Consider the following 12176-nt stretch of genomic DNA (forward strand, 5'->3'; position numbering starts at 1 on the left):
CACTGGAGCTCCGTTACCATGAACATGGCATTCGCGGCCCCGAAGCTGTCAGTTCGATTCCTGGGGTGACGTTAGAGGGACAGAAAGGGATGTAGATTAAAAATAGTGTGTGATGTACATCTGCTTTGGAGCAACTGAGCTGGAGATGTGCCACTAATTCAAACAGTGACTTGGCACGGCTCGCTTGTTTGCTGAGGGCAACCTGCCGTCATGATTTTTAAAAAATTTTTTGCTATGCTGTGAATATAACTCATAATTATATCTGCATATTAATGATCAGTCAGCATACCATTAATTTTTTTTATTATAGCCCTTTTATTTGCTGTCTTGTTCTTCGAATCTGTTTCATCTGATCTGATTTATGTGTCAAACAACACTTTGTATTGATAATGATAAATGTGCATTTTACTAATTTGTGCGGATTTGTGATAACACTTTTGCAAAGACAATAGAAACTGCAGTTTTAATTTCAAGTTTTAGGTGACATGTAAGATTGCAATGTGGTGCCAAAACGCACCGAGGGGGATGTTCCTCTAGATTGGACTGACCATGAGGACAGCTGGCAAGGTCGGGCCATCACACTTGAATAAACCGACAATGGCTAAATGATTTTATAAGCAAGGTGTAAATTAACGAAGAGGTATTTTAGCACGTCCTGTAATAGCCAAGGTGACTTTACCAATGCTCTGATAAGAATTATGACTACATCTCTGGAAGGATAAATAATGTGTGCTTTGTACCTCTGTCCAGTCGTGCCTCTGTGTGTGCGTTTGTGTGGATATGTTCTGATAAACTCAATAGGGATGTAAGCTGCTGGAGGGCTCGCTTAGTGGATGGATATGATCAACATTCATTGAATTCAGGAAGTCAAAAAGTGTGCTGTTAAACCACATGAAATTTTTTATAGATTATTAAAAGATGAATAATTACATGGCGGGAAAAATCAAAGTAATTGGTAATAATATTTTTAACTTCCTGACCCATTATAACCCATTTTCATAATATAATTTTAAAAAATGATGAAAACTTAAAGGGAAAACATCAGTTTTATTTCTTATATTCTAAATTAATCTGTTTAATTGCTTTCTATTTAAATAATATCTAAATAATTTTTCTGAAATCATAGACAAATACTGAAAAATTGTCTTAAATAACAAACTGAACAACTTGTATATGAAGATTTATTTATTTAATTATTGCCACTTCTGATATCTCTTGACACGGAAAAGTAGCAAATGCTTAAAATAAAAAATATACTGAAATGCAGGAATTAGACTCCATTACTGGGTGAAAAATGGCTTGAAGAATAAACCCTGCATTAAACACTGTTAAAGACTTAATTTCTGAGTAATTGTTTCAGCTCTCACACACACAGCATGTCATAGTAAATAAGAATGTACTAAGACAAGATAATTAGCGCTTTCTGTTAATCGCATTTCAGCTGACTCACTGTCTTTATATCATATTTGGAAAAAAAAACTATTTCCTTTGGGAAGAAAAGGAGTGTCTTACAAAATCAGTGTGACCTGATGTAACTGTTCTTACATCATCCTGTAAGTTAAAGATTAAGTTATCTTAATCCTAAACTTGTTTGTGGATGAAGACATACCATAGAGGACTAATCCCCACGCCCAATAGTGTGGTATGTACAATGCGTTCTGCAGCATAAGCACAGGCAAAGTTTGGGAGTTAAACTCTGCTTCTTGCGTGCAAACACAAAGCGCATCAGTCATGGCTGGGTGTTCTGGGAATTGCCCAGGCCCCACAGCGGGATCACAGATGGTGGCTCAGTTGAAATGCTGGATAATCATCCTCTACGTGAAAAAAAATGAAAGAAGATATAATGATGTAATAGGAACTGAAGGAAAAGGGAAAAATAAAATGTGTCCACTGGCAGCATACAGACAGTGAGGTGGCTGCTTATGTCATAGACCTCATCACCCTGTTGACCTTAAGAGATCTGCTTGGGGGTAGGTAGGAAATCCTCTTTCCTAGTCATCGCTGCGGATATATTTATATTTATATTGTGGGAGCTCAACCTATTGGTCCACAGTGTAATTGAGGGCTAATTTATTTAAATCCAGCTCCAATGAGCAGGACTTTACAGAGTCACAAAAAAAGAAAAAAATCACATTAATACTTTGAGACCATCTCAGTAGTACTTAGCTTAACTTACCTTTAAACAACAAACCATTAAAGATGTGTACGCATACATCATACCATGTATCATACCCAGTGTTCTTTTAAATCTCAGGAATTTAATATTGTGTGTGCCACTGCAGGACTCTTACCTTCTCTTGGTACTGCCTCCGTGAGGAATCCAGTGATTGGATTAGAGCTGTAGCATGGCCAACAAACATGGCGTAGCACGTGGCTCCTACAATCATACTCAGCATGGTGACCCAAAGGTCAGACATGCTGACGGGTGCCCGGGCACCATAACCGATGCACAGCATGTGGCTCATGGCTTTGAAGAGGGCATAGGAGTACTGCTTACCCCAAGAAACGTTCTGAAAGAACCAGAGGGGAAGAAAAAGGGAAGGAGAGACAGAGGAGGTTTGGGGGGAGTTACTGCCAAGCAAGACAAGGAAGAAAGGCTCCGCGGCAGATAAAAATGGAACAACAGACTTTCCTTTGATGGATCACTAACACTCAGCCAACATAATCTTCATGCTTCTGAACCTTATGGGTTTACTGAATGAATGAACTTTCTACCTTTTTACCTTCTCTCTCTGTTTGCATCTACTTTATTCATTTTACAGATTATCAAAGGGTGAGAAGCGGTTCAGCTTTGCAAAGGTTAAAAAAAACAGCTTCTAAACTATGTATCCAGTATCCAGACTATACGGACAAAAGTACTGGGTCACTTACACATTACACCCAAAGGAGCTGCCCTGCCATAGAAATGCTTCTCATGAAGCTCCTGGTGCACTTTTGTGCTGATGTTAATGCCAGAAGATTAACCCTGCTGTGGTTTCTAAACACTTCCACTTTGCAAAAATACCACGTGCAGTTGGCTGTGGAATTTCTACAAGGGAAGAAATTTCACAAACTGACTTGTTGCGATGGTGGCATCCTGTTTGTATTACCTCACCCAAATTCAGTGACCTCTTTAAATGACTCATTCCTTCACAAATGTGACGGCAGACCGCACTGAATCTACTTGATTTTATACCCCCATGGCAATAGGAGTAAAAACACCTGAAGTCAAAGATTAAGAGATTTGGCCCAGTATTTTTGTCCATATAGTGCAACTTGGGTTCATGGGTCCACTGTTATCCAATAATGTGTCCAGAAGGGTTTTTGAGGAGCCACATAATTCAGACTAAGTAGTTTGGAAAGAACTTGCTTGGTGGATGAAGACTGGTGATAAAAGTTTAAATGCATGGAAGCAGAACTTTAAATGGTCATCGTTAGTTTTAGAAAATATGCTTTAATATCATGCAGGTAACCAGTCTATATGCAGAGCAAAAGATGGACATCAGCTATTGATTGACTGATTAATTGAGTGCTTTCTTTCTTTCTTTAAAACTTGTAAATAAAGAGCCAACCTAACTGGCAGTGTTAGGATAGTCACTGACTATTTCTTTTAAAAGTCTTTTTTTTAGTATGAAATCTTATCAGGAGTCGCTTTCAACAGAGATTTATGCAGAACCTCTTAAATTTTAGTAATCCACATTATCAGGTAGTAGCACAATGCAAGGACATGGCTTGAAAGGCCTTTCATTTGCATTTCAGATTTCCCTCATTTCTGTTTTTCCTGCTTTTTTTTTTAGTCTCAGCATGTCTAATGTGAAAGTATGCCTTTTCCCTCTGGTGATGGGCAAAATCTCTAGTGGGCAACTAAGCGAGCCCATTGCAGTTACTGCATGTCTGTGAAACTCAGTAATCCACTATCTAGAGACAAATGTGACAGACTGCCTGGTACAAAGCTTGTGCTCACAGACATTTTGCTGACACCCCGAAAAGCTTCACCTCCTGCAAAGATGAAGTGCTGAGGAAGCACTCCATGCAGAATACCTATCACACACAGCAGAACAGCTAGTGATAGAAATAGGAAACTTAGATAGTCTCTTTTTTTCCCCATTTGCCTCAGATCCATGTGTCACATGCCATCATGCCCATTTTGTCCCCTTTGCCATGCCATTGCCTGATCTGCTTGAGTCCACTCAGTTATTCAAGTGGGAATTAGTGAATCCCACTTGAATTTGATGACAGATGCACATTTATAGCAAATCATTAGCCCTGGATGACTCATCAGTTCTTATGTCAACACAGATTAGTTGTTTCTTCCAGAACCGATTACAGGATTTGTTATCAATTACAGCGTGTTCAATTTTTATAACATGATACTCAACAGGATAATCAATAAAATATGGTGTGTGTGTGTGTGTGTGTGTGTGTGTGTGTGTGTGTGTGTGTGTGTGTGTGTTAAACCATTGAAATATTACCTTTAGGTTCAAATATTCTATCCATCCATTCATCCATCCATCCATCCACCTAACTCCTTATCCCACTTAGGGATGTAGGAAGCTGGTGCCATCCCAGCTGCGAAAGCTGTGGCAGGTCAGCAGTCCATGACAGGGATCGTGGCTTTCATTGTACTGGAAATATCTGCAGCTAGCATTTCAGCACAAGCACCCGTCCACTGTAGCACACAACACATACACACAATAATGTATTTCCACACAGAGAACAAAGTCACCCAACCATATACCTGGAACTAATGCAGTTTGGGTCCTAGATGTTCTTTCACACGTGTATATTTCACATGGTGGGTGAGTGTTTATTCAGCAACGACGGGCTGTGTTTGTGTTGACATATTTGTATGCATGGAAAAACAGAGGCATGGTTTTGCCAGATGATATCACAAAGTCCGAAATGACTCACTGCACCTTTTGCTGTTTTTCTCTGCATGTAAACTGCTCCAACAAAGAAATCTCTGCAGTGCTTTGGGCATTAAGGGCCTGGGGACTAACCTTACAGTTTCTGTCTGTTCAACTTCGCTGTCCATCCTTATTTCCCATCAATGTTTGTACATAAACCTCTCCAAAATAGCAGAATTAGCTTTATCATCCTCTTGCTTACATTAATCCGCCTACCTAATCAGATTGAAACAGTGGTCTATCACTTGTAACGCACAATTAATTAGGAGTCAAACAATCATGAATGACCTGTAGACAATTTGTAAAATGAATAAAAATGTTTCTTCATATGAGGCAAACTGACCAGCTGAGCTCACATTTATTATATCACGAGGTATAATAACTGCGAATATTTCCTTCTCCCATGTCCAAAGACATATAATAATGAGCAAATAACTCAGGCAGTCAAACGTGGCATTAAATTTATTCCACAGCTCCTTTGTGGAATATACTGATAACATTGGTAAGTTGGCTCTGACAGTGCAGTGTCAGTGAATCTTTAATAAAAAAAAAAAGAAGCATGGATCACATGACCAACTTTAGTGATTCCTTAAGCCAAATTTTCACTCTTTCTTTATCTTAAACAGACTGATAGAGACTGAATTGTTCAGAAGTAGCTCAGTTCTGAGTTGACATTTCACTGTAACATTAAAGCAGTGGGGATAATAGCTGCGTGCTTGGGGCACTGCAGGTTATGGAGCTTGTTATGAAGGATTATTGCGAGTCCTCCAAATGTGGAACTGATCATCACGATCGTTTCCAGCTGCCCATTGTTACGATTTGACATCTGGGAGACACAGAAGCAAAATATCCAAAGGCGGCTTTACCAGGCAGAGGCAGAGAGAAAATTCTCTCCTAACAAATGGAGCAAAGCCCACAAGTTAGTTCAGGCAGTCAGGCTTTAGCCGAACTGCGTCATACACACTCCTCGTTCTCCTCGTGTCGTACACCAAACACAACCTGCCAATTTGCTGGTCTATCTAAGCTGCAAAATTTCCCATCTTTCCCTCTGACACGTCAGTGCTGCTGCAGCCCTGCATCGCTGTCTGCTGTCTCAACCCCTCCATTACCCCAGCATCCCAGCAACCACCTTGTAAGCTGCCCCCCGTTTCTATACGTGACATATTTACGGGAAGTGATGAGCTCGGATCCCAGACGCCAAACTCTATTATGTTCTGCTGCTGTGATAAATAATATCAAACATGAGCTGTCTCACTGAAGTGATACTGTGGTAATGATGTCTGCAAAGTGGACTTTACAGGAGCTTTTTATCGAACATAACAAAACCAACAGCATCACCGCTTTTCACTTCGCTGTTCTTCACTCACTGCTGTTCCTCAGTGTGATTGCTTAAATTTGCATTTTGACTGCCATCACGGCATGTGAGTCACAGCTCTGGGGCAGTGCGCTATGATTACAGCAGGCACTCATGCTCAGCACCCATTTTTTTGTCTGATTAGGTTGGTCACAAAAGGACAGATACATGCACACTTTTATCTAATGCATAAAGAGTGATGAGAACTAGAAATCTCCAGGGCTGGTTCTGTACAGCCTTCCTTTGGGAAGAGTGAGTCATTTCACTCTCAGTGCAGAAAAAGCAGTTTCTAGTTGCTTTCCTATAGTTCACAATGTACAGCCCCCTTGATATAGATTTTGCCAACACAACAAATGTATTCATTTCCTCTAACATTATTCTAAATATAATTAAGCTCTGTTTTTTAGCAGGAAAACACATCAGACACTGCATATTCATCTTTCAGCAGCCCCGTAAGAACAGCAGCGCAGGTTCAGACTTCATTACCACACACATTAAAGCGATCCCAATTCCGCACTATTGTTTAAGCACCAGCAACTTCAAAGTATCTATAATTTAACTGTGCTCGTTGTTTTGACAGCACGCTCGTGCATTTTAACCACTTGCTTGCATTTTAATTAATTAGTCACAGAATCAGCAGTCCTCTCTCTCAAGATGAAACCGGCTACGTGACCAGGAAGGCGGCTGATGATTCACCATTATCCTCGTGTTCAGTGCGACCCAGAGGCTTTGGTTGTTGTTGATACTGACAAACTATGAGACTAACAGGATGTAATGCCTTGCTGCAAAGAACACAATTTTGCAAAAAAAGAGAACAGTCCGAGGACAAATGACAGCAATTAAACTTATTTTTCATCTGGACTCCCAAAGATTTGCACTGATACTTAGTTTCACTGCAGCACAAATTATACTCAATAGAGTGTGTAGCAAGATCTGGTTGCCCTGTAAATATGTTTTAGTTTTATTTAACATTTTATTTTTTTTGTTTGCGCCTGTGCGTGTCTGTAGAGAAAATAAGTGAATGAGCAAATTTGCCTCAACTGATTAATTTAATCACTGATTAACTCCCTAAACCCAACAAACAGTCCTTGAATGGCAAAAAAAAAAGAAGCAATGCGCAATATTCATTTTTCAATTGCATAATCAAACTGCAAGCTGTTCTCCCTGGGAGCGCACAGAAGGCACGGCGGCCTTTAAACACAGATGACAGAGTAAAGGGATGTGCAGGCCTGCATCGACGCCAAAAAAAGCGCGCCCAGTGATGTATCTCACTGTGTGCGTTGTCATTGTCTCGTGAGCTTTTATGTTCATCACCTGTAGCAGTACTAATGGACTTCATCTCTCTACAGAAGTTTTTTTATGCACTGGCACCAGTAATGTGGCCCGAGACATATCTTCAGATTCATCTGTGTGTAACTCTGTTTGCTCCTTTCTTGTAAACGCACAATCACTTCAAAGGTTTGAGGGAATTTCCTCATATTTTGGCATTTTGGCAAACTTTAACTTCAGCTCAACCAATCAGATATGTGGTAGTCAAGGGTCAAGGTCACTGTGGCAAGAAAAAAAACATGTTTTTAACCGTGAAGCCACAATTCAAATGCTAATCATGACCATATTGTATATAACAGTCAAATAGTATGAAATTATGAAGTGATAAGCTGAGAGGGTCTGCTGTGGCGACCCCTAGAGGCAGCAGCTGAAAGAAGAGGCAGCAGATTATTATATCTAATAGGTCAAAGATCAATTCTGGACAATCATGGATCTAAAGTGCAACTTTACTGACTGGCAGTGGTACACGTGCCATTTCTTTTCTTCTTTCTTTTTTAACATTTTCGTGGCAGAAGTCTTCTCAGAGGTTACAGACAAAAAAGCCTTTGGATATCTGAAACTTGGCAATATTTGGCATTCTTGCTTAAACTGGGAACTATTAACCAATTATCAAGATAGTTCCAATTTATAAATGTTTGCTTTTGCGATTTTCCACCCAATCTTTACGATGAATGAGGTACGGTGATTTTTCTTTGTCTTCTCACAAGGCTCTCCTCACAACAGAACTTTATTTTTTAAGATCCCACAACAGCCTCTGAAAGCTCAGCAGCTGTGGTCCAAATACCCTCACACAAGCTTGATTAAACCATCCTACTGTATCAGTTGACAAATAGCACACAATTCTTTCAGCTAACAAAAAATGATTACCAACGAGAGCCAAAAAAAGAATCCAAAAACAAGCTGTTCGCATAGGGACTGAAGCAGTCTTGCATTTTCCTTCCATAAGCCCAATGTGTATGTTGAGGGGAAGTGTGATGTGAAAGAAGGGAAGAGGGTGACACATCTGATTAATTCATAAATTCAGGACTGAGCCCGCCTTTTGAAAGTGACTCATTCAGGGAGATTGAGAAGAAATGGAAGGAAATGAAGTGGGTGGTCCATGGATAAAAGGAGCCAGGAAGGGTGACTGATACTGAAGGGCAGTTGTGCATGGTTAGCCAGGCGTTTCTGTCCTTTTTTCCCTTTTCCCCCTTGTGTCTACCTACAGTATATCCACCTGTCTTTTGGCCTCTAGCTCTCTCTGAGACAGGAGCCCTCAGCAGGGCTACTGCTGTCTCTCTCTTGATATGAGCTTGGCCAGGAACAGTAGGCACACACATACACTCACAAATGCTCCACCACATGCATCTTTAAGCTGTACAACAGCCTATCCAATACCACAGCCCACCACCTTCCAACATGAGCCAACATAGTGACAGCAGCATTATCTTGTTTGGTGATTAAGTAAATGCAGCCTCTAAAGAGTAAGAAGCTACTCTCAGACCATTAGTCAGGAAGATAACAGGCCTAGACTGTGCACAGCACCACTCAGCAGTATCTGCAGCCCTTGCTGCCCTCACTCTTCTACTCACAGCTGGAGACTGAAAGCACGGAGCCAACAACAGAAAAAAATATGATGCAATATATGGCTTTAAAGCTCTCCTTTTTTGGACAGAGACAAAGACAAACCTCTTGATGACAATGTTTAACTGTATTGTTTATTTATACCTGCAGCAAACACAGCAAACGGAGGAAAAGATACCTTATCCTGATTTTCAACTTGTGAATGCTAATGCATTGCGATGGTGTGAGAAGAGGAATCCCATATGCGAGCTGGCCTTATCACTTTGGATTTGCCAGACAGCAGTCAGTGCACAGGCTTGCACTTCTGCACAGATCCACAGGGAAGAGATTCTGCAAATTGCCCATTCTGCCACATCACCATCAGTAACACTATGCTCATGTGCAGATATCTACAGTACCACTGGCTTAAACAGATTTTACCTCTAAAATGCCTCGTGGTTTTCTTTGCGAGTTATTTTTAGGATCGCCCCCTCATAAAACAGAGAAGAAAAAAATCTTAAAGCTATCCAGAAAATTATGAATTTTGAACTTAAATCCAAATATACTTCCACAGTTTCACGTTCTTTGTGGCTTTCTGTCATTGGAGTGTGCATAGCCTTCTCTTCTAAGATTTCAGCATTCTTAGCCTTGTCGTTTAGAAATTTGACAAAGAGTAACAATTATCATGTGTAGGACACCTGCTTTTGGTTAAATGTAAAAGCAAACATAATACTGGCACTCACTGATGAACTCATATGCTCCTTAATGTTTTTTTAAAGGGCAAGATGAATTTGGTTCAGCTGTAAGCGGCTCAGCGGGATAAAAATTGCCCTCATTACTTACAGACAAATACATATTTGATGACCCAAACTAGATTTGCAAATTTGTATGAATATTTGTAAATAATATACAGCACTGTGCAGAATTCAGACGACCCCTTTATTTCTTTATAATTTATTTCTTTAAAAGTGCTCTTCGACAATAGGTCTCCACGCTTTGGAGACCTATTGTCTCCAAAACTGCTTTTTCCCTGAGTATTTGTGCATGGCCATTTTAAAGCGATTTTTCCATTTGTTCTGTTTGTTAAGCCATCTGAGACTGACTGCAAGAGGAGGTCAGGAGAGCGGTACAACAGTGGTGTTGGAGATCTGATGGAAGCGATGGAATTAATGCAGAAAAGTACCATCAGATTTTGAGCTTGTTTGCAATATCATGCATAAAGCATCTGATTGACAGTGGCTTCATTTATAGAAAGACAATGATCCCAAACACGGTGCTGATACAGTATAAAAGCATATCAGGATGGGAAAACACAAGATGGATTGGTCTCCCTAGAGCTCAGACATTACTGAAGCAGTGTGGGATCATCATAACAGAGAACAGAACAAAAAGGTAGTTAATATCCAAAGAAGAGCTTCAAGAAGCCTGGATATCTATTCCTGAAGAAATATCAAGAAAGCTGCCTGAGAGAGTTTAGGATGTGTCAATTCACCAGCAAGTAGCTAACCCATCAGAGAAAGTGTAAAACAAACATACAAAGCCATCTTTGCAATGTTTTAGCTACATACAAGTGAATACAGCTTGGAGAAAGGGTTTCGTGTCATAACAGCTCACCCACAGGCTTCTAGCACTGATTTATGCCTTATTTGTTTTAGAGGCAATTTTTGCAGGCTGCAGCTATAGCCACACGGGGGGCACCAAATTAGGCTTGTACACCATCTCCCTTTGATATTGATTTGCATAGAAGGAGGATGTACCAGCTTTATTCTCAGTAAGATCAGCAACACGCAGCGTGCATGCAAGGAGATGTTTATCATTAAGTTTTACAGCGACAAGTAATTATGAACCCAGAGTGTTGCTGTTTAAAAGGAAGTTTAAGAATCTGGGTTACTGAGGAGATGTTCGCCCGTAGTTACCATTAACAAGGATGAATTGTGACAGTTCTGTGGGAAATTACATCAGTGCAAATTCCTTTGGTGCGAACAGAGATGGATAATGTCTGTTTGGATGAATAACACATGCTAGCTGGTATCAAACGCACTTGGGCAACTCGTTGCCTCCAAGTAAAGATGAGAGCTGTGACGTTTATAAAAGCTGACATTTGCACCTCCGGTATGATGCCTCTAAACAGTTCGTGCGCTCGTGCAGCACAGAAATGTTTGTCACAGAAAGAGGGAGAGGAGACGGCAAAAGAGCTCCGCGGGGGAGTATTTACAATCAGCATTATCCAGGAGGTCTGCACGCGCTCACAGCAGTCCAAAACGGGCAAGCACAGTCCGCTTGACCTCAACTCAAGAGGAGAAGAGGGAAGATGAAAGATACAGAAAAAGTCCAAACGAGGGGACAGTCCCCAAAGAAATCAAACATAAGCTGTGTTGACACTGTCCAGTTGTCCAGCTTTCTACTGTACACAGGGGACACACTGGCTTACATTTTTCATACACTGATACACGTAACTAGAAAGATTACGTCAGCGTGTATATTGTGAATTTTCACCTAGGGCCGCAAGACACTCCACAATCACCACTCACTCTACTGTTACATTTACAGTCACAATCAGTAATACAAAAAACAGTAATACACAAAGTAACGTGTAACATTATGCCACATTTTTACAGTCGTGAAAAGGAAAGCTTTCATTGCTGCGAAAATCACTTGAAGTGCAGCAATAACTTGAAGTGATTGTTTCCGTATGGCTTTGTTAGTCTCTCGCATCGCTGTGGAGGATATTTGGCCCATGCTCCTTAATGACGTTGTTTCAGTTCATTGAGGTTTGCATGTATTTGTTTATGCAACATAAACAAATACAGCAACCATGCTTGCTGTATTCCCTGTCCCTGGTTTAAACTGGTTGCAGTATGACGGCAATAACCAGACTGTGAGAAATACAGATCAGATCGTTGCAAAGAAGAAATGAAATACATGTGTCTTTTTTTATTCGTTTGTTTTTTAACAATGACAACTAATATGTTTAACACGTGTTAGTGAACACAAAGTATTTTCCACATACAGAGACAAGTATTACTGGGGATATTTAAAAAGCAAACAAACAAAAAAAAACAGCA

The 12176-nt window shown here is 40.3% G+C and overlaps 1 protein-coding gene across 1 annotated transcript in view; it reads right to left on the reverse strand.

The window, feature by feature from the left end:
- hcn1 (hyperpolarization activated cyclic nucleotide-gated potassium channel 1) overlaps window positions 1-12176 on the reverse strand; it is a 71121-nt gene that overhangs the window by 24881 nt on the left and 34064 nt on the right. The window contains exon 4 of the mRNA XM_085279857.1: window positions 2292-2510. Coding sequence (XP_085135983.1) covers window positions 2292-2510 — 219 coding nt within the window. The remainder of the gene's footprint in view (window positions 1-2291; window positions 2511-12176) is intronic.

This window comes from Mchenga conophoros, linkage group LG7, assembly GCF_057382185.1.
Source record: "Mchenga conophoros isolate Kocher_MC1m ecotype Shallow Benthic linkage group LG7, M_conophoros_male_GT1.1, whole genome shotgun sequence".
Lineage (NCBI taxonomy): Eukaryota > Metazoa > Chordata > Actinopteri > Cichliformes > Cichlidae > Mchenga > Mchenga conophoros.